Source organism: Mesoplodon bidens, assembly GCF_964165515.1.
Source record: "Mesoplodon bidens genome assembly, chromosome: 6".
NCBI classification, from domain to species: Eukaryota; Metazoa; Chordata; class Mammalia; order Artiodactyla; family Ziphiidae; genus Mesoplodon; species Mesoplodon bidens.
The window spans coordinates 12,849,497-12,877,475 of record NC_138162.1 but is presented as its reverse complement, the minus strand read 5'-3'; the positions used below and the strand labels follow the sequence as shown (position 1 = coordinate 12,877,475).

The 27,979-nt window shown below is 46.4% G+C and overlaps 1 protein-coding gene across 3 annotated transcripts in view; it reads right to left on the bottom strand.

Moving 5' to 3' along the window:
• TTLL11 (tubulin tyrosine ligase like 11) overlaps positions 1-27,979 on the bottom strand; it is a 249,721-nt gene that overhangs the window by 134,748 nt on the left and 86,994 nt on the right. For all 3 annotated transcript variants that reach the window (XM_081238093.1, XM_081238094.1, XM_081238095.1), the window contains 3 exons: positions 17,225-17,800; positions 5,538-5,633; positions 4,676-4,791 (listed from right to left, as the gene is read on the bottom strand). In XM_081238093.1, coding sequence (XP_081094219.1) covers positions 4,676-4,791; positions 5,538-5,633; positions 17,225-17,800 — 788 coding nt within the window. The remainder of the gene's footprint in view (positions 1-4,675; positions 4,792-5,537; positions 5,634-17,224; positions 17,801-27,979) is intronic.

The following is a 27,979-nucleotide window of genomic DNA, read 5'->3' as shown; positions in this document are numbered from 1 at the left end:
GGAAGAGGAGCAAAATACTAGTAAAATGGCTCCCCCGGGGGTAAACCGACCTTCCCAAAACTAATCAATTGATGGAATAATCACCTTGTTTTTAACAATAATTGAGGAATGCAATTTATTCACTTCTGCTTCTGCTAGAAGTGTTTACAAAGAAAGGCTTGGGCTCCCCAAATACCTTGAGAATAGAGGAAATTTTCCGTTGATTTCCCTGATTTCCTCCTTCAGCAAATGACCCACCTTCTTCATTTTAGTTTTGTCTTGTACGACTCAGACGGGCAGAATCATTACGTACACAACTCAAATAGGCTGCTTCAGGAGCTGGTGACTTATGTTTCACCATCAGCATAACTTTAAAGCAGCCTGATGGACCACGTGGTGACCCTAAGTACTAGCATTTGTCTAATCCTCTCAGATGTCCTGAGGGTTTCTCATATGTGTCATTTCACATGATGCCCGTGACAGTCCAGCCAAGGAGATCCCTTGATCCCCATTTCAAAGATGAGATCAGAGAATAAAGTGACTTGGCCAAGCTCATAGTGCAATGATCAGAGATTAAGGACTTCAACCCAGACCTGGCTGATGCCAAGTCCAGTGCCTTGTCAGGACACACGCTTCTCCTCTGCCTGGGATGCTTGGGAGGGACGTTCTTGAACCAGGGAGCTGATTGGCGTGACGGTTTCTAAGGTCCCTTCCAATTCTAAGAGTCTGTGCTTCTATCAATAAAACGAGGGGGTTGGATTAAACCAGAGGTTTTAGAAACTTCTTGTAGCAGAAAAGATCCTTTCCTCTCAAAGGAAATCTCTAGAATGCCGAAACATAACATAGGTCATCCCAGCTCCCCTCTGGTTGAAAAAGAAATGACTTCCACCCAAATGTCCATCAAGTGACAGATGGATAATAAAATGTGGTATATCCATAGAATGGAATATTATTTGGCCATAAAAAGGAACAAAACACAGATACATGCTACCACATGGGTGAACCTCAAAAACATGGTAAGTGAAAGCAGCCAGACACAAAAAACTCCATTTACATGAAGAATCCAGAATAGGTAAATCCAGAGACAGAAAGTAGGCTGGTGGAGGTGAGGATGGGGAATGATTGCTTAATGGATACAGGGTTTCCTTTTGGGGTAACAAAACATTTTGGAGCTAGAAAGCGGTGATGGTTGCACAACATTATGAATGTACTAGATACCACTTTTATATGGCTAATTTTATATTGTGTGAATTTCACCTCCATATGTGTGTGTAGAGGTATATGATGGTTCTAGAATCCTCCCCTTTTAGCCTCCCCCTTCCCCTGTCCCTGCAGTGCCTCCAAAGAATCCTAGTATGTAAATCAATAGAGTCACCAGATATTACAAAAAGTCATCATAGTTCAAAACAGCTCTCATATGACAGCTATTTTATTCCTTCAGGGGCCAAATGTATTTTCTCTTAACCCAACAAATAAATTTGCCTGGGCCAGCGACATCATGCTACTTGGAGACAAAACTTTCCACTGGCAGCCAGCTCCACTGTCAAATCTAGTCCACAGCGATCTAACAGCTTTGGTTTTAGGATATGTCATTGGTTTTAAACTCGAAAGTCTGCTTTAAGTATACCAGAAAAGATCATGGTAACCAAGCATTACCTTTTTTTTGTTCAGATTCTAGTAGCTAATTTTATTGTTGAGCAGTCAACTAAGCATTATTAAGTCCCTACTATATAGTAAAAGTCTTTCACATTGTTTCATTTAAATTATTCATTATTTCCATTTTATAGAAAAGGATACTGGGGCTCAGAATAGCTCTGTATGTCCGCAAGGTCAGGATTTGAATCTCAGTCTCTTCAGCTCAAGAAGAAAGTTCTATCAACTATGGCAAGATGGGTGTCAGCAAGGTTGCGAGTTCCTCTCCCCATGGAAGGCCTGAGGACTGCTTTCAGTCCCACCAAGGCACTGACCCCAGCCTACCTGCCCTTCCGGGGTGTGTGAAGATGCATGACGCACGGACACACGTGTCTGGTGCCCTTCCAAGGCCCCCCCTGCACCCTCCCCGAGCGGTTTAGAGATATGAGGAGTTCAGGACATCTATCGACCTTTTTTCTTTAGTCTGTGCAGGAAAAGTGAAAGCTCACTTCAACAGTCCTGCTGACAAAGCGTACTCAGGAAAGAACTGATGAAGGACACATCAGACCCTCTTTTGCTAAGGAGTTGAAGGGGAAGGCTAGGATACCATTTGTTTTTAACTGTTTACGTTGCATCCTATTCAAACACAAGAAACTCCAGCTTCTAAAGTTAACTGCCTAGAAGTCCATGTGACATCATTTCCTGCAGTTGGAGTGACCTGGACCCAGATTGGAACACACAATTCAGCACTACAACACTGCGCATTATCTGTGGGCACAGATATGGTACTTTCCCAAGTTATACTGAAACATTTCTACATAAAAGAGTTGAGAATAATTTCAGCCTTTTTGTCTGTATGGTAAAGTTACTAAAATGATAATAAGAATTCTTTACATAAAAATTCACTTTACAGATTACAGAATTCTTTCATGGACAATTATTGCTGGGGTTTTTTAAAAAAATGGTATAATTAAGGAAAAATATCAGTAAATGACATTTAGCTATTAACATATACCCTCCTACTGTAGGTAAGAAAAAGGTGAGGTGAAAACGTTTTTCTATTAAAATTGAAGTCAGGTTCTTGAAGTTCTAACTGTTCCTGATCATCAATAAAAAACAAACAAAGTCGACGCTTTTTAAGTGAAAAATGAGGTGCTGCTACTTATGACTTGATCAGTCGTAAAATGCCTTTCCCATCCTTCCCAGTGGTCCTGGGCCCATTTAAATTGCTTTTAAATTTTAGACCTGCAGCTCATATGGATCATACCGAATGCCAGGTGTTGGTGAAGAAAAACAACTAGAACCAGAAAAAGAAAGCTAATCATGTGTTGAGGCCATCTAATGTGAAAAATACAGTAGTACCCTTATCTCTCTTCCTGGTTTTGGTGGCAGAGGTTAAGAAAGCTCAGGCCACACAATGGCCATTGAACTTGTTCCCACCAAAGGAATCAGAAGGCTAATGTGTCAAGGTCATCTTTAAAAGTATCCCCCTGGGCCACACTGGCGTGGATAACCACCAAAATCTCCCCGCAGTGCAATATGGTCTCTCAAGACCTAACCTCTACTGGTGAGATCAATAACCATTAGAGACTAGATTTTTGAGAAATGAGTTATATCACAATGAATCTGACCAAACTGTAATTAATCCACTGCTTTTCCTTAGGGATGGCTAAAAATAGCAGCTGCATGCGTGTATGAGTAGACCCATTACCCAGCTGCCATGAGATGCTCTGAGGATTCTGCAGACCTGACATGCCACCACTTTGAAGCCCTAGTCGGTGGAGGCAGGATGGGCCCACATGAATCACAGGTGAGCGTTCTCACCGAGTCTTGCTGGCAATGGATCTGTGCCTCACATAGCAAAGAAGGCGCCGCAAGAGAACTCAGCCGAGCAGGCACCATCCAGCCTGACTCAGAATATGCCAAAAGCTCCTTCCGAGTGACATTTCCTGTAGGGCAGTGGCTCTCAACCTTGGCCGCATGATAGAATCACCTAGGGAACCTAAACTATTTCTGTGGCCAGGCCTCCAGCCCAGGCTAATTAAAAGCATCTCTAGATGTGTGGGTGCTTGCACTGGTATTTATGAAAGCTCTCCAGATGGTTCTAATGTGCGGCCAAGGGGAGAAGCGCTACTGCAGGGTGATTCTAACAATAGGTGGGCTTGAGCCCAGCTGGTGAGGGGCTGCAGTAGAGGAACCTGCAAAACACCACTTGCTTAGAGAAGTCAGCGTTCCTCACGTTCCTGAACCATAGCTGACAAGTGCTTTACTTGTCTGGGAGCATTTGAGTCAATCTGATATGTCGGGGGTACCAGGAGTGCTGTTTGGGTTGCTTGTCTTTGATTTTTCTGCCTAAAAGAGGCACAGTGATATTCACTCAACACTTACTTTGTGAAAGCCAGGAATCTGGTAACAAAACAAAGCAAACAAAATACCCAAGTGAAATGTCATTCATTTCAGGGGTGATTCCATGGAGGGAGGGGCAGGGCACATACTCCCATCAACATCCCAGTGTAACATCCACTGGGTGGGTAGGATGGAGAAGAATTATAACTGTTGTAAATATTACAGAACTGCCACAAGTTCAATAACTGGTTCTGCAGGTTTTGAAACAAAAAGCTTATACTGCAAGAATGTAAACATCATGAAAGGAAGTGATCCTTACCACGTCCAAGTTACCTGTGGCCCTCTCCTCTGGCATTTTATACTCTCTCCCTGTGCTTGAGGATTTCACAGGGAAGCACCAGGTGGGCAATGGTGAGTGAGGGGAGATGCTATCACTGGGGGACAGTGGGTTTTTAGAGAAGACTTTCCAGACTCAGATAACAATCGGCTAGAAATTCATCCACTGAACCCCAAGTGTCGGATTCACGTTGTAGGTCTCCATCTCCTGACTTTGAGTCACTATATTTGGAGGCTGATATTCACAGATGAAACTATGATTTATTAGACTGCTTAAGGTATAAATCTCACTCCCAATGTTAACATGTTTTAAGAACTAACTTACCTGCTTAGGACACAGGAAGCAGAGTTGATAGAAATAAAGGATATAAAAAATACTTACTGGTTCTCTCTTTTCTTCTTAAATGGGTCCATGAGACGCAGTGTGTCTCTGATGACGGCCACTTTCACTTCTTCATCGACAAGGCTGGGGACATGCTCAAACACCCCTGGAGAGAGCTTGAAGGGTAAGGATTCCATGTTACGATGGAGAGAGTGCTTCAGCGCCAACTGACCACCAGCACAAGCCCCAGTGGTTGTACTGTTAGAATTCTCTAAAGGCTCCCTTCATTCTACCTGAAAAATGTCAGTTTCCTTTTACAAATCAACAAAATACACGAAGGGGAAAAAATAGCACTTTGTGTTTCTCATTATCAAAATGATACGTGCTCGTTGTAGAAAAATTGGAAAGATGGCAGAGAGGAAGAAGATTAAAAGAATCCATATAATCCCCACAAAACCCAGTATTAATAGTTGGCGTATTTCCTTCCAGTCTTTTTTATGCATACTTAAGTGGCGGGGGGAACGGGGGGGAGAAAAAGATAACCACTGTTAAATGTACTATTTATCTTAGGGATTCAGGCATGTCGACATGGCTAAATCATATTCGTAGAATTTCAATTAGTTCATCTCCTGAGGCTAACTAATTAGTTCATGTCAAAACTGATGGAAAGGCTCAGCTGCTTCTACATTTGCAGATCTTAAGAAGTGGAGAATGGCATGCTGGGAAGTTACCATAGGTCGGGTGGATCTTATATTAATAGACGATGTTCAGAGCTCAACAAAACTGAAATCATGTAGGCTTGAACAGAACTTTGCTGGGCAAATCTGAGAATGTCGAATCTCATTTAGCCAAGGGAGCAACAGGAGAGTGGGAACATTCAGTTGGATGGTAATATATTCAATGAGATACTCAAAATACTCACTTCTTGCTCGTGTTCGATTCTCATGCTGGGGTTTGCATTTACTTCAAGTAGTATAGGCTTCAGATTTTTCATGAGAAGAATGTCAAAGCCTAAAATCTGGGGCAGTATAAACATAATTCAGAATTACTCCCTTTAGCTACAGTGTCTTTGCAGGAATCGAGTATGGTATTAGGGGAATCAAGGTGAAAATTAATTCCAACCCCACCCCCAGCCTGGGCCTTGACCCTGGCTTCTCTCATCCACAGGCCCTCTGGAGGTACTTGTACATCCTCTGGATGTACTTGTCAGGCCAAATGGACAGCAGAAAATTTTATAGGGGGCTTCGTAATGGGATGAGGTCCCATGGTTCACTTCAGCACCATCGGTGTCGTCTGAAGCGTGGTGGTAAGATGATGACCTCTTTCTTCTTTAACAGGTTTTTTATTATGTTAAGGATCAGTAGTAGTCCATCAATTTCTCCCTCTCCTTCTGTTCTCCTCTATTAAGTTGCTTCTTAGCTAGATCTCTACAAAACCCAAGGCTATCTTTCTCAACCTCGGGTATATAACAGCATCACTTAAGGACCCCTTTCAAAACCACTGCTCGTCCCCAGCCCACACCTATGAGTCAGAAACTTCCAGAGTGGAACGCAGGCAAATGTATTGTCCATAACAAATCCCCTGGGTAATTCTGATATACCCTCCTACCTAAGAGGAAGGGAATATTTATTAGGCGCCCACTAGGCACCGATTATGATAAAAGGCACCAATTATTCAGAATCTCGTTTAATCCTCAAGACAGCCTATTTGAAGTAGGGATCATGGTCTCCATTTCACAGAACCAGAAACTGAGTCTCGGAGAGGCCAGTGGATTTCCTGAGACTGCCCCTCTAGTAAATGACAGAGCTGGACTTCCCACCCAAGCAGAACTGGCTACATAGTTTGTGGGAGCCGGTGCAAGATGAAAATGCAGGGTCTGTTGTTCAAAAAGTATTAACAATTTCATGATGGTGAAACAGAGCATTAAACCAAGCGCGGAGGCCTTTGGAGTGTGGGACCCTGAGTGCACCGCCCACACGCCCATGCAGCCAGCCTGCATCCAAGGCTAAGTCCAGCATCATTTGCCAGCCGCCTGCTCTTGAATCTGGCAGGCTGCTACCTCAGGTGAGGCTTTGCCTTCTGGCCTCTTTCAGTTCCTCACAGGCCCCATGATCAGGGTAAGCCACCCTGTGCACCTCACTGCCTCTGCTTGAAACAACCCTTTATCGAGATAACATCTCCTCACCCTTGAGACTGCGGGTACTAATTGGATTCAGACGGACTATAAGGACACCAGATTCTTGGGAGGACTCTCATTATGTCTCTAGGAGGTGATAAGGTAGAAAGCTCCTAATGTGAGTGATATAAACCCAAAGTTCCCCAAACGAATGTGGAGAATAAAGGAAAGAAAAAAGATATAGCTGCATCTCCTCCTCTGTGGACTCAAGAAGAAAAGATGAGGGAAAATCCATTTACTTGTCTATACAGAATATGCACTAGTTAAATGATAATTATTAAACTGTAGCTTCATCCTTATTAACGAAATCAGAGCCCGAATGACCATTTCGGGGGGGTAATTCAAGATGAGGTTATTCTTCAGTAAAGGGCCATAAGGATGAGAAGTTGGGAAAAGTCATCCTCACTCTATTTTTCTTTCCCTGGTCATAAGAAGAAAGGAATGGAAATGCAGTGGAAAATGTTACATGTATTATAGATCCGCTTAATAATATATGACAAGTGCATATGAGTGATGAGGCCTTTAAGAGACTCTGGTGACATCATCAGTCTAACTTCAGACCTGGCCTGAGACACGTGATGCTGATGAGGCTACAGAGGATGGAGGGCTGCAAGTTTATCATCCTGAGTCATCGACGCTTACTTTTCGCTACATTAGAAGTTTGGACTTGTACTTTCTCAGCCTGGGAGACTCTTCTCAGCTCAGTGCACAGTGGTTTTATGCATTCACAGCTATAGGGAAGCTGGAGAAGGGGAGTGGCAAAACCTCGTCAGCCACAGGGACCTGCACACAGCAGTAGCATATTTTCCAGAACCTAAACTTTGGTGCAGGTAGCTGAATGTGTTGGGTCTTGTACAGGAATGCTTTGGAGCCAGATTTGGGCTTCAATCCCAGCTTGGTCTCTCACACTAGCTGGACAGTTCTAAGCCTCAGTCTCCTCATCTATAAAATGGGAATAGGAATAGTACTTACTTTAGTTCATTCATTCATAAAATACTGACTGCCTCCTATGTCCCAGAAACTATTCTAGCTTCTGGAAATAAAGGAGTGGACTGGACAAAGTCCCTGCCCTTATGGAGCTTACACTCTAGTCGGGGAGACAGGAGCAAATAAAGTTAATGTGATGTAAAATATCTTGCACAGTACCTGACGCATAGTAAGTATTTAATGAAAGTCATCTTTATATTTTTTCACAAGTTCAAGGAAAGAGGAACTTTTTTCAAAAGTTCAATGAAATGTGGAGCACCAATGGATCTCAAGAAGCAGAATCACAGAACCAGGAGGAGGGTTGATATTATCCTAAGATCCCAGAATGTCAGAGCTGGCGGAAAAATCAGGAATTTATTTGGTTCAGAGTTTTTCAAAATGAGGTTCTTTTTTGGGAAGCACTGGGGAGGCCGGATCATACCAACTTTTACCTTTTTTTACATCCTGGGGGTCCCAGGGGAAAAACATATATATTTTTAAAAACTACTAATTTAGTCTAGCACCCAATTTGCAGACTAGAAACCTGCAGCTTAGAAATGGGAAAACCTCTCTCCAGTTTGGTGGCAGAGTAGGAAATGTCAAATGGAGAAAGAGAACTTTTCAATTATGTGATACTGTCCATCCCTCCAAGTAATTCAGTCAGCAATTATGTGTTGCTACTTGAGGGATGCCCTGGGGATTTAAAGATATTTGTCCTTCATCCCTTACCTCTAGAGGCTTCCAAAGCAAGTTGGGGAGAAAAGGCCCCTGAGCCATTAATTGTAAACTCATGCAAAGGCTCCAAACTACATTTCAACGAGAGGGGATTCCCTCCTGAGCCCCAGAACTACACATCCATCTGCATCCAGAGTATTCCCAACTGGGAGGTCCCAGACTCCTCAAATTCAACATATCCAAACTCACTATCTGTGGTCAGCAGCTTCTAAGATGGTCCCAATGATACCATCTCCTGGTATTCATACCCTTATGTAACCCCCTCTCTTTGAGTGTGGGCTGCACTTAGTGACTTGTTTCTAACAAACAAAATAGGGCAGAAATGATGGCCTATCACTTCCAGTATTAGGTTATGAAAAGACTGTGGCTTGCACCTTGGGATGCATTCTCTTACTCTCTCATTTGTTCACTCTGAGGGAAGCCAGCTGCCATGTTGTAACCTGTCCTATGGAGAGGCTGAGATGGCAAGGAACTGATGTCCCAGCCAATAGCCATGTGGGTGAGCTGGGGAGGGGATCTTCCCCCAGTAGCCTTAGACATGACTGCAGTCTGGACAACATGTTAACTGTAGCCTGTGAGGGACTTTGTGCCAGCAGCAGTCAGCCAACATGTCTCCTTCCTCCTTTACATCTAGCTGCTCACCAACTCTGTACATTCTACTTTCTAAAGAGATTTCTAGATCTGGCCCATCCCTTGTTGCTCCTAGTCTAGATCAAGCCTGCACCATCTTTCACCTGGACTACTTTAATACCTTCCCCATTAGTTTCCCTGCTCTCAAACTCGCCCCTCTAATTTACCTGGCACAAGGGGATGCCAGAGTAATTTTTATAAAAGGCAAATAAAATATTAGCACTCATCTGCCTAAAAATCCCTGCTTACAGAAGGAAGTCCAAGTTCCAGAACATGTCCTGCAAATTCCTCTATGACCAGAGTCTGTCTCAGACTCTAGCTTTATTTTCTCGCACTCACTGCTGCACATCTTGGGCTCTAACTGTGCTAAACTACTGGTAGCTTTAGGGTGCTTTACTGCTCTCTGCCTTTGTGCTCTTCTACTTGAAAAACTTTATTTATCAAATATTTACTGAGCACCTACCAAACCCTAGGTACTATTCTAGGCATTGGGGATCAAATGGCAAATAAGACAAGCTATGTTTTCACTCCTGCCCTCTTAGAGCTTACATTCTAGGAGAGAGACCACAAGCAAGTGAATAATTAAAACAAGGTAAGAACATAGAGTGTGATACAGTGGATGGAGGGGAGAGTTTGATGGTCAGGGAAGGCCTTTCTAAGACGGTGACATTTGTCATCCCATTTTCTTCTGGTTTGCACAGTTTCTGATGAGAACTTTTGGGCTATTCTTTGTTCCTCTGAACATAATTTGTCTCTCTAGCTGCTTTTAAGATTTTCTTATCATCACTGATTTGATTATGATAAACCTTGGTGTGTGTGTGCACACGTTTGTGTGTGTGGCCATTTCTTCAAATAGTCTCCTGTATCTTCCTTGTCTCTTCTGCTCAGGGAACTCCAATTACACATATGTTAGACCATCGATATTGTACCATAGGTAACTCAGGGTCTGTTCATTTATTTTTCCTGTCACTTTGCTCTCTCTGTTTCATTTTGAATAAATTCTATTGCTATGTCTTCAAGTTCGCTGATCATTTCTTCTACAGAATCTAATCTGCTATTAATCCTGTCCAGTGAAATTTTCATTACAGATATTTTCTTCCATTTGGTTCCTAGAAGTTCCATTTGGTTCTTTTTTAATAGCTCCATTTCTCTCTACATTAAGCTCATATTTTCCTTTAAATTTCTGTACATAGTTGTAATAGCTGTTTTAACATCTTCTTCCTACTAGTTTCATTATTTCTAATATTTGTGGGTCTGTTTCCATTGATTTTCTCTTTAGGTATGGGTTACCTTTTCCTGCCTTGTGGAATATCTAGAGGGTTTTTATTGGAAGCTGGACATTTAATACTCAGTGTCTGGATTTTGCCTTCCTTTAAAAAGTGCTAGGTTTTTAGACAGTCAATTATTTGCAGATTATTTTGATACCTTCAAGGCCTATTATTCAAGCTTTACTAGGTTGGGCCTAGAGTAACTTTCATTCCAGGGAAGCTTCAGTCCATTAAGGCAGAACTTCTCTGGAGTCTACATTGAATGCATCCAGTAACCACCAAGCACTCTCCACACTGACTCTTTGGAGCTTGAACATCTCCCTGCTCTGTGTGAGCTCTGGAAGTAGTTCAGCTTCTCAGTTCCCTGGTCATTCTCTGCTCAGCTTTGTGGATTAACCCTCCACATATGAATGGCCCAGCACTTGGCAAAGATGCACAGGGATCCCACGCAGGTTCCTGGAGCTCTTTTCCTGGTTGGGTCCCTACCTTTCAAAATTCTGCCCACAGAATCCTAACCACCTTGGCATTCCTGAACTTTGATCTCCATTTCCTCAATTCACTGACATCACAAGGCTCTGTTTAGGTGCCCCCCTTGCCCATCTTCTGGAGATTGCCTCCAGACAGAAAGCTGAGGCAACCGTAGACACATCTTGGCTTTTCCCCCCTTTTCCTCGGGGATCACAATGCATAGCTATGTGTTGTCCAAAATCTGAAAACACTTATTTCATGTATTTTGTGTGGTATTCTAGTTGTTTTCTAAAGAAGGCTAAGTCCAGTCTTTGTTACTCCATCATGACCAGAAGCAAAAGACTTGGCAGGTGACGTATGAACAGGGACTGAATGAAGTGAGCAAATAAGTTATTTGAAGAGCTGAGGAAGAGCCTTCCAGGCAGGAGGAATGGCAAGAACAAAGGCCACTTCTGACAAACAGCAAGAGGGAGACAGGAGATGAGGTCAGATAGAATGACAGGGGACATATCATGCAGCATCTTGTAGGCCATGGTAAGAAGCCAGGATTTTAAGTGCAATGAGAAAGCCACTGGAGAGTTTACACAGGGAAGTAATTTGATCTGACATGTTTTAAAAGAGTCACTTTGGCTACAGTGAGAAAAATAGGCTACAAGCAGCAAGGGTGGGAAAAGGAACACCAATTAGGAGGCTACTGCAGTGATACAAGTACAAGGTGATGGCTGCCTAGACTGGGATGGAAGCAGGGGAGTTGGTTAGAAGTGGTTACATGTAGGATGCATTTTAAAGTATATCTGCAAGAGTTGCTTATGGATTAAATGTGGGAAGGAGGAGAAAAGAAGAAATATTAAAACTGGGGGGCGGGGTTTAGTCTGAGTAACTGAATGCTATTCCTTTACTGAAATAGGAAAGACAGTGGGAGAGTAAGTTTGGAAGGGAAATCAAGAGTTTGATTTTGGACATGTCAAGTGGGAGATGCCCACCAGAAATCCAAGTAGAAAATTAAAGCGGGCAATTGGATAGACCAGTGTGGAACTCCAGCAGAAGTCAAGACAGGAGATACAAATATAGGAGTGACCAGCACATAGCTGGTACTTAAAGCCATGGGGCTAGAAGAGATCGTTTAGGAAGCGATCGTAGACAAGAGGAGAGGAGCTGGGTTTGCCGTCACTGGCAGGCGCAGAAGGGGCTGAGAAGCAGCAGCCAGTGAGATAGGAGGGAAACCAGGAGGGTGTGGTGTCGCTCACTTTTTTCTGCTTGGCAAATTCTTCTCCATGCCTTAAGCTCCAGCTTGAGCATCTCCTCTCTGGGAAGCCTTCTTTGACTGGGTTAACTGGCAAAGTTAAGTGCTCCCTTTTCTGTGCTCTCCCTGCATCCTGTACGTGCCCCCTTATAGCATTTACTACTCCCACGTGGCAGTCTCCCCACTACACTGTGCACCTCTTAGGGACAGACTGCCTCTTACCCAGAACCACATGTCCCACAGCTAGCTCAGGGCTCGTCTCAGTGGGTGACCAGCAGATGTGTCTAGAAGAAGAAAGAAGCTTAAATGTCAGAAGTGGTCAAGGAAGGCTTGACAGAGAAGGTGGGATTTGAGCAGCACCTTGTCAGCATTGAATTTCAAAAAGGAGGGAGAAGAGCGGAGAGCATGGCAGAGGCCAAGACAGAACCAACAGGCAGAACTGGGGGAAACACAAGTGGTGTCCAGGAGACAGGAATCAGCTTTGTTCGGCAGGTTCGCGGGGCTCAGGGAGGACGGGGAAGCGAAGCTGGGGCCAGGCTGGGAGGCAACCGGTGCCAGGACTTGTTTCTCAAACTGTGGTCCTTGGAACACCGGCGTTCCATTAAGTTGGAAATGTGACTATTTCATGGTTTCCCCGTAAGTTCAAGGCACTTCTTCACAGACCAGTTTGAGAACGGTTGTTGTTACAGATAACAAACAATGTAATAATCATATCATTCATTAAGGGATTCCTACCTGCTGGGTACTGTTCCACACAGCTTTCTCTCATTCAGTCTCACAACAACTGTGAGGCCGGTCCAAATACAATATTATCTCTATTTGCAGATAAGGAAACTGAGGCAGAGAAAGGGTAACTTGCCAAGCTCTCCAGCTAGAGTTGCTGGAAGGAGGAGCTGGGGTTAGCTCAAGCCCAGGGCATCTGAGAACAAAACCCCAGCCGGTGCGTGAGCACCAGGCTGTTCCTTTGCCTCCTTCCCGTGGGGTGTCTGGGGCTGACGGGGAGGGAGGAGGTCAAAAGAGCAAAGAAGGAAAAGGAGAAGCACCTCAGCCTTTAGGGAAGGTACCTCCTCCCGACACTGGAGGGAAAGGATTGCGGCCAAGGAGAGAGGTGGACCCGGAGCTAGAGGAAGATAGAAACCGAGCGATGAAATTGGGAAAGAATGTCCGCGAAAGCTGAGCTAGAAACCTTTCCTCTGTGTGTGCATTTCTGCCACATGAATCATCTACACCCAGACGGACCTGGCTCTCTAAGCCAGGGTCACAGAGCTGCCCTCAAAAAGACTGACAGGGGAATATCTTGCTGGGGCTGCCTGGGCAATGACAGGGGGACAGGCCAGAATGACAGGGCAGCCATGTTCCTAGGCAACAGATTACAGGAAACCTGCCCACAGCCTGGCTGCGCCAGCCCCTGCTCTAGGCCATCACGATTTCCCAAGTAGTTATTGCGGCTGTGATTGGAAAGGGGTCACGGTCACATGTTTAAGATAAATGTAATTTTCTTGGCTTTGAGTGTATGTCCGGGAATGCTACAATATGGGCCAGGCCCAGGCTACAAGCAAAACGGGCATCCATGACAAAGAAATAATTCATTATGTATGCACAGAACATTAGAGTTTACAAAGCGCTTCATCATCTTTATCTTGTGTGAGTCACACAACAACTCTGTGAGGTAGGTGAGGAAACTGAAGCACAGAGAAGTTAAGTGACTAATATAAAATCACACAGCAAGGCAATGGCAGACCATACGTTGTCCCTAAATCTTTGGGTTCCAAGTTAGTTCAGGTGCTTGAGATCCAAACTAACAAGTGTTTTAACAAGTGATAAGACTAAAGGAAGCAAGAGAGGAATCCAAGGAGAAAAAGATACTACTTTCTCAATCACTATGAATCTGAAATATATGATAAAACAGATTTTAAACATCTAATGCTTTATACCTTCGCCTTCATTACTTCACACTCCTCCAAAGAAGGCAGGTAGGGAAGTGAGTGTCGGGGATTCACAGAGAAAGAAACAGAGGCTCAGGGTGGTGAAGAAACGTGCCCAAGGTCCCACTGCTGGGAAGAGGACGAGATCCTCCTGGAGGGTTACTTCCAGCCCTGTGCTCCTCTCCTGACCCCAGGCCTGGCAGCACTTAGTGTGGTCAAGCAGTGGAAAACGGTCACAGGGTTGTGGTTCCATTTGCTAGACGTGATCCGTCCAAACCAGTGGCTCCCTCCCTGTCTGCCCTCCAGTTGGTCCGCTGGTTCCACCCCATGGCCGCCGCATGCCTCCTGTCCACAGCAAGACAAGCAGCAAAACCACCGCCCTGGCCCTCCACCCTGTACCCTCGCTGTGCCAGGGCTCTGTGGCTTGGCCACGCATGCCAGCCCACATGATACTCCTGGAATAGCTGTCACTGTCGAACAGATGTGACCACACAGTCCCCCGGGATGACCCCTGGATGCCTCCAAGTTGCAACTCTCTCCTTCACCCTAACCTTCTGATGGCTCAAGCCAGGACTTGTTTTCTCTGGTCCTGCCTCTAAGCTCTGCCCACTTCCCCTTTCTAAGGCCCTAAGCCACCTACCTGATGGCTGAGCTAGACATCCTGCCTGGGAACGAGAACCTGGAGCCGAGTGCCTAAGGACAGATCTCTGGATGACAATTAGCCCTTCCTGGAACTGATCACTGCCTGAATTCCCCCTGAAAAGGCTTCTGCCAGCCTGCCTGAAAATCCCGCTGACAGGTGTCCAGCCACCCGGCTCACCTCTCTGGATCTGGGGCTGCACCTTGGGACCAGCCTCCTCTTCTGCTGCGGAAGGAACACCCCGCCCATCAGAGACGCTGCCCCACTGCCTGCCCTCCCTTCCACGCTACCCGTTCCTCTCCTGCCACAGTCTTAGGTAAAGGACTGGAAACAACTCAAATGTTCATTGACAGAAGAACTGATGAACACAGTATGCGTATTTACAATGGAAGTCCCAGCAGTGCAGATGAAACAGCACCAACGACCCACCTCAACGCAGAGCGGAAAAGAAAGTTGCAGAAGACTATGGCCTTGACCGTAGTCTTTCTATAAAGCTCAAAAACAAGCAAAGCAAAACAATATACTGCTTAGGGATACATTCACATATAATAAAAGGAATTTTTTAAGCAAGGAAATGATAAACATAAAATCCGGGACCATGATTACCTCGGGGTGAGAAATGGGATGGGGGAGGAGCACAGTAATTGGGGATCTTGGGTTGGGAGGTGGGCTGGGGATGATGATTTGGTGGTTTTGCTTTGTAGCTTACATACATGTTCCATGTATTCTTTCTTATACACTAACTGCTACAAAATAACTTTAAAGATTGGATGGAGAGGGTCCCAGAGGTGTTCCTTCGTACCATCTGTTCCCTATTCCGATTTATCTGGTGGCAGGAAACTGTGTGCCTACCAAGCCCCTGGACTCCGAGTCCCCCGCCGCCACCTTCATGGCCAAAGGATCTGGAAGAACGCGCCACCCCCGTTCCCGTCTCCTCCCCGACCGTGCACTGGCTTTGCCCTCTACCATCACCCCGTCCCATCACCCCATGGGTCAGTAAGTGCAATGGACACTTTCCGTTCGGGTCTGACGCGACATCTCAGCAGCGTTTGCCGTGGCTGACCCCCGCGTGCTTCTTCTCCAAGCATCTAGGCTGCTTCCTCCCCCGACATCCCTTCTATGGCTCAAGCCACTTCTTCTTGGCCCCCTTTGCTGCCCCCCTTCCCCCTGCCTGTCCCTTACTTGAATGGCAGTGCTCATGGGGGTCTTCCTGGCCTCTTCTCTCCCTGTAGCCGCTCAGGGCTCAGTGACCATCTGAACGCTGATGTTCCCAATCTCTCTCCTGCCCAGATCTCTCTCTCCCAAACTCCAGGCCCAGATGCCCAATGTCCACCCAACCTCCCCATCTGGATGTCACGCAGGTCCTTCAAAGGCAAGTTCAAGTCCAACTCCTGACACCCTGCCACTACAAGCTGGTCCCCCGTCGGTGGCTTCTCTCCATCCACCCAAGCACCTAAGCCTGGGAGTTGGTCTGGGTTCTCCCCACACAGTCCCCCCACCGCCACCATCTCTCCACTGTCCCCCAGCCCCAGCCAATCACCAAGTCTGGCCATTCTACCTCTTCAGTGGCTCTCAAATCTATTCTCTCCAACTCCACCAAGCCCTTCCCAATCCAAGCCAGCATCCTCTCTTGCTCGTAGGAAAGCAGTCGGCTCACCAGTTCCCCCCTCCACCCCGCTCCCAGTCTCCCCACAATCCACTCTCCACCCTGCTGGCCAGTTTGTTCTTTGCAACACACAAACCTGAGTGCATCGGTGCCGGTGCCGGGCTAGCACCCTCCTGTGGCCCCTCCTGCCCATAGCTTTCCAGGACATACATCCTACCTATCTCTCCCACCTTATCTTCCTCAACTCCCTCCATATCTCTGCATCAAACCCCACCCTCCAGCCATACTCACCTCTAGGGCTGCAAACATCTCTCCCCTAGGACGCTTTGTCTCCCCAGCCCTATCCAGCCTTGCCTGCTCCATCTAACTCTTACTCCAGGTTCTTAACTGCTGCTACTTCTGGGAAGTCTTCCCAGCCACCCTCATTCCTGCTCAGAAAATGTTAGATGGTCCCCCAATCTCACAGCGCCCGGTACACTTCCTACTCTATTCTAGCACTTGTGACACTTTATACTAATTGCTTTTTAACTTATTTGTCTCCCACGACAGCAGACTCTCTGCATCAGCCAGCAGGGACCTGACTTACTGCCTTGAACAGTGCCTGGCCCCTACTAAGCAGGTGGTAAAAATTGCTAGAAGAAAGAATGAACAAATGAACGGGAGGCACTGTGTTTTCCATACATCTCGTTTGACTCTTACAAGCATCCTTTAAGGGAGGTACTCCTGGTCCCATTTTACAGGTAGGAAAATGGAAGTAACTTGCTCCAAGTTACACAGCCAGCAAACAGAAAGCAGGAAGTTGGACCCTGGTTTCACACCAAAGCCCATGGCAGCAACAACCCCTCCAACCCTCTGGCCGTCCCACCCCATCCCTCATCCCACACGAGGCCAGGGAGCCCTCCAAAGGCCCCATCAAGGTCAAGAATTCAGGCTGGGAACTGGCGATGGTTACCTGGAAGCATGTGGGCCCCGGCCTCCCTGCGGGGATATCCGACTGGTAGAACACCCTGAGCTCTGGAGTCAGGGCAATGACAGTCTTAATCACCAAGGAGATGATATCAGACCAGACCTTCTTGATGTCAACACCCTTGGAAGACAACCTACAAAGAATGCTAGAAAAAGTCCTTTTGCTGCCTGTGCTAGTACTGTCCGAATGGACAAAGTTACCACTATGGATGTTCAGTGAATAGTTGGTCAAATGCATAAAGATGTGGTGCAGGTTTCTGGGGTGAGGCTCCTGGTAGGGCTCTGTACAAAACCGCGAGAGTCCGTCTTTGGCTATATAAATCTCTAAGGGCTCTAAGGACTTTAGTAGGACATACAGACGGATATCAAACTTGAGCTTGTCGATAAGGAGAGGTTTGCAGATGTACTCCTGGACCACCGCCGGCCTGCTCTGGAGGGTCCCTGCCAGGCGGATGTCACGGGGGTCTTTAATGAGGTAGATTCCGTCACCCTGACAACCACTATCAGGTTTCACAATAAAAGTGGGCTTCCAGGAGGGGTCCCCATCTTTCACCATTCGAACCTGGGGGGAGAAAAAGGATGGTTAGCACTGTATTCTTGTCCTCTCTGGTCCCTCGAGACACAGCAGGACCTCGTCAAATGTTTGGTGAATGAGTGAAAAAAACAGGCCCCACCTATGTGAGGACTCACTCAGCACCTACCAGGGAGGTAAAAGCTGTACTAGGCACTGAGACAGTGACCTTAAAACTGCCCCCGATCTTGTCCCCCACAGTCCAGCGGATTTTCAGTCACAGGACCTGGGTTTGAATGCCAGGTCTTTGCCAGTTATTAGCTCTAACCCTGAGTGAGTCATTTAACTGATGACAGTATAGTGATGGTGATGATGATAGTCTAGCATTATCTATGATGCCTGCCATGTGTGGCGACTACATGAGGTGCTTTACATAAGTTATTTCAGCTAACCCTCCCAGAACATACGGTTGTTCTCTTTTCATGGTACAGGAAACCGAGACGGTACCGTACTTGTGAAGAGCACAGGCCTGGGAGTCAGACTGCCTGGGCTCATAACCTGGCCCGTCTACTTACTGTGTGACCTCGGGCAAGTTACTTATCTGTGCCTTCCTCATCGGTAAAATAGGAGAAATATTGTTCTGAGGATTAAATGAGATAATAAATGCACAGGGCGAAGCCCACAGAACCTGACACATGAAAGGCAGCCATAAAGCCTGGCTAGTGCTTTTTTTATTTTATTATTTTATTTGTTTGCGGTACGCGGGCCTCTCACTGTTGTGGCCTCTCCCGTTGCGGAGCACAGGCTCCGGATGCGCAGGCTCAGTGGCCACGGCTCACGGGCCCAGCTGCTCCGCGGCATGTGGGATCCTCCCGGACCGGGGCACGAACCCGTGTCCCCTGCATCGGCAGGCGGACTCTCAACCACTGCGCCACCAGGAAAGCCCCCCCTAGTGCTGTTTTTAAAGATGAAGTAACTTGCTGGTAGACTAAGGGGCACAACTGGGATTGGGATCTAGATGGAGGGCTCTGAAGTGCCTGCAGCCCCCTCTGTACTTCCATGTCTCAGTTTCCTCGTTCTAAAAATGGGGATATAAAAACCTTTCCTCCCTGGGTCATTGTAAAGAGGAAATAACTGAAATGTGCACAGGGCGGAACACAACGCTACACAGAAGGGCTGCACAGGAGCTGTTAGTTTACCATCTATCTCTCTCATTAAGTTCAGCGTGACTCAGCCAATCCTTTAATCTGTTGAGATCTTTTGAAACTGGATTCTGTCATCCTAAGACTTGCTCTCCTCCTAGCTCCAGGTCAGCAGGACACCCACATAATTATCCTGGGCACTTGACCAGTGCAGTTAGTCTGGATCTGTGGGTCTGCATCACTCAACGCACACCCAGTTGCCCCGGACGCTTGTCCTGGGGGACAAGCTGGAGGAAATTTAAAGGTGAATTTGAAAGAGGGAGCGGCTCTCTCTGCAGCTTCTGGTATGAAAGAGCCCCTGAACAAGCTTTCCTTCCTTTCTGAACCCTAACTCAGTGCAGGGCCGGCTTGCCCCAGAGCTGGACTCGACCAGATACGCACCTTTGCTGCATAAGCCCAACCCAGGACAACTGTGTTCTGGGTTTTACTATCTCTCTGACCAGCCTATATTTCTCAGTGAAGCTCTTGCCAATTCCTTGGGCACTATCAGTTACTCCGGGCTTGTAAAAGATCTTTAACACGGAGAAACACTTAAAGCTTTAATAATGGTCCACACCAATTGTTTCCCCTTGTCAGCAGGATTCGAGAATGGAACTTCACAGGAGATCAATGCCAGGGTCCTCCACGGAGCCTTCTTTGCGACAATGACCTTGATGCTCATGTAGTTATTTAATATTCATCCGAAGCATTCATACATTTGGCCCTTTACAATAAATATAAACATACTGGAGGAATGGCAGTTATGGACCAGGAAGTAAAAAATGTCAAGTTTGCACTAATGGGTAATTTTTCCCTCTGGAAAGCTTTTGCTATGCTGAAGATACTAACAGTTCAATATATTATTGGCTGCAATATTTTCTCCTTTGAATTCGGTACATATGCCTTAAATAAATTAAACTACACGGTCAATAGTCTCTGTCATTCGTTGCATTACTGAATATTTTTTCTGCTGTTGGCCAGACTGGAGCCATACAAATCAAAGTTATTAATACTAATAGAATCATTGAATTTTTAGAACTGGAAGGATCCTCAGAGATCAATGGCATCTAATCCTCTCATAATTCAAACAGGGAAGCTGAGGCTCAGAGAGGTGACGTAACTTGCCTTGGGTTCCCTAACTGGCTAGTGGGAAGGTTAGGATGAGAACTGAAGTCTTTTAACCTCACGGCAGGTCCTCTGTGCCATCTTTACCTCTGCTAAGGTAAAATTAAAGGTTTCTTTCCCTGAATACTATAGGAAAGATTCTCTTAATATAGCAGACAGTATCTGAGCTCTGGCCGCACTCTGAACAGTTTGGTCCCAAAGCATGGCCTTCTTGGAACTGTAACTGTAGATCCTGAGTTTGCCAGGTCTGCCTTAATTCCAGATCTTCTGTCTGGGTTCCTGGCTTGGTCTACTACAGGCACCATTTATGGGAAAGCTTCATAGCTGTTCTGCATGTGGTTCCCAAAGCCACCAGACCCTTCAGCAACTTCTATTTTCAAAAGAGAAAAAAAAATTCCAGAATTCACATTCACGTTCCTCTGAGGTTTTACTCAAGGGTGACCCCTCCTCATGGGCCAGAATCTAAAGATAGTCTATATAATTAGGCCCCAAGCCCCAGAATCTAAAGATAGTCTGTATAAGTAGGCCCCCAGCCCCAGAAATTCTGATTTTCTAGATCTGGGATGAGACCTGGGCATGTGTATTTGGGAAAAAGCATGACAGGTAATTCTGGTGTTCACTCCGTTTAAGAATTGCTGGACTAACGTGAATTAAATAAAAATACAATCTGGGCCCAACACATTGAATGAAGTTTTACGCATTAATGTTAGCCTGAATGTGAGGAAGACTTGCAATTGGGTTACAGCTAAGGGTATCGCCAGTTTCACCCAAACATACTCTTGGATGTGAAATTCATCATCTTGTAACTGTATGCACGGATAGCTGAGAGATGCAGAAAGGATGCAGTGACCTGATTGCCAGGCACTCATCGGCCCTGTTGAAAATTTTTATGTCTTTTACTGCCCCCTAGTGGATATTTAAGAAATGTGACTGGGAAAGACCCCCATTCAAAATTCGATTCTTCTTAGCAGTAGGATACTCTATTAAGATGTTAAAATATGATATTTGTCTCTGTCTGACTTATATGTGGAATCTCAAAAAAAGCTACAAATGAACTTATCTACAAAATAGAAATGAGTTACAGATGTAGAAAACAAACTTATGGTTACCAGGGGTAAGGGGGCGGGGAGGGATAAACTGGGAGATTGGGATTGACATATACACACTACTATATATAAAATAGATAACTAATAAGGATCTACTGTATAGCACAGGGAACTCTACTCAATACTCTGTAATGACCTCTATGGGGAAAGAATCTAAAAAAAGAGTTGAGATATAGATAGATAGATAGATAAATAGATAGATAGATGTAACTGATTCACTTTGCTGTACACCTGAAACTAACACAACATTGTAAATCAGCTATACTCCAACAAACTTTTTTTTAAAAGAAGATGTTAAAATAGTCTTAAGGAAGCACCACCACAAAAAGTTCCCTCTGTATTACTGTTAAGGTAAGCTCATACTTTGAATGAACTCATCTCCAAAATGCCATGGTTGGACAAGGTTACACTGAGTTCTTATGCTGTCTGTCCCTTAAATATATTTCAAGCGTTCTCCCTAATACACAGATTGGCCTACCTGTTAAAATTCTCTCTCAGTCTGTATAAAACTTTTAAAATCATGGGCAACATGAGTATAAAATCCTGTAAGTATATACCACATAAAATTAGCAACTTTTATATTCTTCATTGTGTGTTTTTTTGTATTTTCCAAACTTACCATTAGGAAAAAAAATACAAGTGGCAACAGTAGGTAGCAGCAAGTATCTCTAATTATATTTTCATAAGGAATAGCTTTTGGCGAACAAATATTTGAACGCCCATGTTCATTGCAGCATTACTGACAACAGCCAAAAGGTGGGAGAAACCCAAATGTCAATTGACAGATGAATGGATAAACAAAATGTGGTACATACATACAACTGAGTATCATTCAGCTATAAACAGGAAGGAAATTCTGATATACACTACAATGAAACTTGAAGACATTACGCTAAGTGAAAGAAGCCATCACACAAAAGGACAAATACTATATAGTTCCACTTGTATGAGGTACCTACAGTAGACAAATTCATAGAGACAGAAAGTGGAATGGTGGTTACCAAAGACTGGGAGTAGGGAGGAATGGGGAGTGAGTGTGTGATGGGTAGAGCTTCAGTCTGGGAAGATGGAAAAAGTTCCAGAGACGGATGATGGTTATGGTTGTACAACAATATGAACATACTTAATACTGCTGAATGGTACACTTAAAAATGGTAAAGATGGGGCTTCCCTGGTGGCGCAGTGGTTGAGAGTCCGCCTGCCGATGCAGGGGACGCGGGTTCGTGCCCCGGTCCGGGAAGATCCCACATGCCGCGGAGCAGCTGGGCCCGTGAGCCATGGCCGCTGAGCCTGCGCGTCCGGAGCCTGTGCTCCGCAACGGGAGAGGCCACAACAGTGAGAGGCTCGCGTACCGCAAAAAAAAAAAAAAAAAAAAAAAAAAAAATGGTAAAGATGGTAAATTTTATGTTATGCATATTTTACCACTTTAAGTTGTTTAAAAATTTAATTAAAAAAAGAAAAGAAATAGCTTTTGGTGAGTTAGAAAGAATACTGAAGTGAAAAACAGAAAATCTGGATTCTAGTCCCAATTTAGTCAGGTAATTTCTGACTGTGTGACTGTAAGAAAGTCACCTAACCTCCTGGGCTTTGTTGTACTCACCTATACAATAAAGGGGGTCACACTGAGGTCCCTGGCTTCTGCCAGCGAACAGGTTCTGGACAATGATTTATCTTGACATCACCACAGTGGAAGGCTGTGTTACGAACACACAAGTGACATTGATCAGCAGAGGGCTGATACTGGGCCGCTGTGATCAGCACACTGGGATGCACATTGGTATTCATGAGGCACTTGAGGAAGTCAGCTGGGCATCTGGGAGAAGCAAGCTAACATATTTCAGGAGAGAAATTCAGCCACCGAATGCCAAGCCACAAAACATTATTAGCAGTGGGTGGGGGGGGGGCGTATAAGAGGACAATTGCTGAAGAAATACCATGTCTGCAATACCAGGGAAGTCAAAGCCAGTTAGAGCAGTCCTCTGTAATGAGGGTGGTTTTACATCCAATCTTAGCAACTGAGACCCTTGGTGTCACGGGCACTGGGAGCAGATCTTCGGCAAAAGCAAGCCTCTGGTAGACAAGCAGAAGTCACAAAGTACATGCTGGACAGGGGGCAGGGAGCAGCCCCTTCCAGCCTCAGCCAAGGCAGCCTCTCACCTGGTGGAGGCAAATTCCTACTCCCAGTGTGCCAGGCGATTTCTGAGGCAGGCGAGAAGGAGGCGCTCTACAGTCAGGTTTCCGAGGGCCAGGCAGGAAGGGTCAGGGTGGGAGATAGACAGGTGAGGCGGGGAGGAAGAACAGGTAACGTGCTGCCGGGGTGCGGTTTTGCGAAGGCAGGAGAGAGCCACGTACGTTCGGATGGCTGGAGAACAGCCAGCGAGTGGAGTGGGAAGCGCCCTGGAAATCCCACTCGGGAGATTTACAGGGGCCAGATCACCACAGCAAAAACAACAACATTAGCACACACCAACGGGGACTTCTTATGGGTCAGGTCCTGTTCGAAGTATTATCTCATTTAACCCTCTGCAAGTCTATTTTACAGATAAGGAAACAGAGGCCCAGAGAGGTTAAGTAACTTGCCAAAGGTCACACAGCCTAAAGGACTTGGGACCAGGTTTTGAATGCAGGCAGTCAGTTTCCTGAGCCCATGTCTAGAATGAACGCGGGATGTGTGTGAAGTAGGGCAATGGAAGAAGATCAAGCTTGGGGAGGAGGCAGGGCCTGATAGGAAGGGTCTTGAGTATCATTTTAGGGGAGTTTGGACAATGGCCCGAAGTGATGGTGAGCCCCTGAAGGGTTCTGAGAACTTAATTACACAATCTGATGTGTTCCGGAGAAACATCCCTCTGGCTGGACTGGAGTGGGTAGACATGGTGGGCAGAGAGGACGAGCCTGAATGGACGCCGGCAGGCGGGGTTAGGAGGAAGGAGAGAGGTCTGGCGTGGTCAGGCCCCCGGATGATGGAGGAAGCCTCTGTGATGGACCAGGTTACACAGGGAAAGTACGGGAGAGGGAGAGATGAACCTGGGAACGCAAGGCGGGAACGGGCAGAAAAGATTCCCAGACACCTTGTGTTTGTACTTGATCTGTAGGCAACTAGTGGATTTTCAACCACTGGGTGACATGGCACCCATATCACTCTGAGGTCCGTGAGGAGGATGGCTTGGCAGGGAGGAGACTAGTTGCAGGAAGATACAGGGCCATCCAAGGCCCGAGGGCCTGAGCTGGGCAGTGGCGCCAGGGCTGGGATGCGGAAATGGTACAGAGGTGGATTCGGGGGCAGCTGGTGGCTGGATGGAGGTGAAGGGGCAAGAGAGGGTTGTCAGCAGGGTCGGGGGATGGTATCATTTACAGATTTAGGGGACACAGGAAGAGGAGTGGGTCTGGGGTTGCGGGGCGGGGGGAAATGAGCAGCTCACCTCATTGACTACTAATTGAGCACCTGTAGCCACAAAGCCAGGTTAGGATTTTACGTCACCTCCTCCCTCAAGCCGCTCACTGTTTATCGGAACGGGACTGTGTGGTCCAATCTCTCATATAGATGGTTAATGCTGATACGACGACTCTCCCCGTATTAGCAAAAATAACAACTGCTGTCTGGCAGGCCCGAGACTCCGAGATTAAACTCAGACAGGGAATATGGTGAACTGAAGGAAGAGTATCCAAAGAAACCCCTCAGGCCAGTGGTTAGCAGGGGAGCTATGGGCCCCATGGGGGTAACTATCACGGCACCTGTCAAACACGCCCCCACTCCCTGGCTTTCCAAGAGGTCCAATTAAGAAAACCTAAATGGTAAAACAAAACAAACAACAACAACAACCAAAAAAGCCTGTTTGTTTTATCACTGATGAGCGTCCTGGATTTACTCGAACAGTTTAAAAGAAATAACGTTAATTAGGCCCAAGGAAGTACAGCTGATCATTCATGCGCAACTCCCCAGCCGCGTGGTTTAAAAGGCCCTCCTTCCTTGGCCAGCGGCAGCTCAGGTGCATCTCAGCAGCCTCATTTCCTGCCCCTCCCGCCCACCCCTCTGCACGCCTCTAAGCCTTGCCTCCCCCCGCCTCCCTCCCTCTTCTTTGCCCGCAGGGCTCTGACTCAGCACCAAAGGCCCAGCTCAAAGATTCCCACTGAGAATCCTTTCCTAGCCCATAACCCTCCAGAAAGGCCCCTCGAGTCTGTCGTCTGTGCTCCCATGGCTGTGACATCTTAACCCGTCCATGGCAAACATCCCCATCACACTGTAATGTGACTGCGTGTGTGTCTTTAGGTCTATAGCTACGGTGTATTATAGTTGCATCTTTAAGTATATTGTGGGAGCTAAGAACACGGACTCTGCCTGCAGTGCTCCGAAGCCCAGCGCTGCTGCCCCTTACTAGCTGTGGAACCCTCGACAGTTTTCTGACCTCTCTGTGCCTCAGTTTGCTCAGCTGGAAAATGGGAGTAAGAGCAGTGCCTCTGCCGTGGGGTTGTTGTGAGGATTACACGAGTTAAAGAATGTGACTTGCCAGGGCTAACATATGGTGGGCTATTACTATTATTCATTGTTATTATCTCTCTCCCATTTGACTATGAGCTCCTTGACGATAAAGACCAAGCCTTATTTTACTCACTATTCCCAGAAAAGCGGGTGCTCAGTAAACATTTTCTGAAATGAATTTATTAGGAAGCTTGATTACTATGGCACTTATGAACCCCAGGGACATTAGTTAGTACACACCTAACTAAGGATTGCCAGATAAATGAACTTCTGTAGAAACAAAATTATCTTAATGAGAAAGAGGAAAGGGAAAAATGACCATCTGTAGAACCCATGTTCTGTGTTCTATGCTTTACAGCCATGAGCTACTGCATCTTCACAACAACCCTGCAAGGAAATAGAGGCTCAGAGAGGTGGAGTCCCAGGGCCGACGTCACACAGCTAACAAGCATAAAGTTATCATTTGAAACCAAGTTGGTCAGAGTCTAAAGTCTGAGATCTTTCCGTGACAACCGTGTTCTTTGGGAAAACTCCAAGCAGTTGAACTTCTGTTTAATAGGTAGAATGAGGAAAGAGAGAGTTGTGGGAAAGCAAAGTGACAGGCCAGCTGACAGGGCTCAACTCGCCTTTGCTGGGGCCCCCAGGGTTAGAAGAGGGCTTCTCTACAGCCCCAGAGCTGCCTTGTGCCTTCACACCCAGCCTGCACACCAGGAACCATCACACACACACACACACACTTTACAAACAAACTGGAGACTTGCCCAGGGCCACACTGCTAGTGGCAGAGGCAGTCCTAAAACATAAAATCTCCAGATTTCCAACCCAAAGTTCTTTCTACACGAATGGATTCGGCATCTGAAGAGGTCTTTTGAAGAGTCCTTGGGAGTAAGTCCTCTCTTGAAGTAACATCACATTTGTTTGGTGTTATAATAAATTTCACTGCTTTCCAGAGAAATCACCTTACTTAATCCTCGAATCTCCATTCTGGGGCAAATGAGGAAACTGAGGTGCAGAGTGTAAAGTCAGAAGCCTGCAGTCACCCAGCTAGAAGGCAGAATCGAAGCAGCAGCCCTGGGCTCACCTGTCCTTTCTTTTGAAGATGGCTTCTGATTTACTTGGAAGGCAGACACGGCGTCACTGGGCTGCTAGGGAGGCCGGCACTTCTGATGAGGAGAGAGGAGCCTCTCCACCAGCTTTGCCCCAAACCCAGCCTGTTGTCAACGTCAAGTAATGGATCCCACTTTCAGTGAACAGCAGCTTTATGTGGGCCATAATCTATCCATCATTAGTGAGCAATCAGAAAGCCACTCTGGATAGAACACACCTGGGACTATAAAACCTGCTTCCTAGGAAGGAACCCGTCATTTCATGAAACTGCCCATTTTCCTCTCAGGTCTGCTCTCAACACCGACCCCTTATTGCTGGAGCTGAGTGCGGAGAGTGGGAACACGAGGACAGCTGGCTCACTGCCTGGCCTCCCCCACCCACTCCCCAACTCCCCCTCATCCCCGAACACGTGGGCTCCAACCAGGCCAGCTGAGGACGAGCCTGAAGCTGCAGCCTACGGGCCTTGGGGATCCCTGAGCGCACGGGGGCCCCCAGGCTGCAGCTGCCCTTTACCTCCACCAGGTCCCTGTGCTTGAGTGTCTGTGGGGGCCAGCAGAGCCGGGGCAAGGGGTTCCAATCTCCTAGACACCGCCTAGCTGGATGACCCTGGCCAAGCTACTTAACCTGTCTGCATTCATTGTCCTTACCTGTAAAACTGGGAGAATAGGGCATGCTTTCTATGGATACTGTGAGGATTCAATAATGTCTTCCATTTGTACTTAACACAGTATCAGTCTTTATTATTTCATTTTACTTCATTTTTATTATTCTGCCTCGGTTCCCTGGTCATCATCCCGATTCCTTACTGAGGCTCATCCCCGACCTACCGGGCTGGAGTCTGAACGCCTGCCTGCGTTGTCCACAGCGCTGCCCTTGGTGACTGGGCCTGTCTCTGACCCTCGGCTGTCAGCTGGTCCCCTTGGATGGCAGCCTCATATTTCTGTGCTCCTGTGTGGGTCACCCCAGCAGAGTCCCTGGCCTCAGCAGCTTCACACCCACCCACCTTCCTCTCTTCCCCACAGTTTCCTACTGAGATTCCAGAGGGCATCCCAGCTGATCCCACCTGGAACACATAACACTCGATTGCTGAGTAAGCCCCCTTCCAGCTAAACACATTTCTCCAATACTGAGGGTTTCCTGCTAATGAACGGGCTAAATACACACACCTCCAAATACATACAACCACGTTATAATCAAAAGCGCCTCAGACCACCGGCCTTAGCTTTATCCTGCT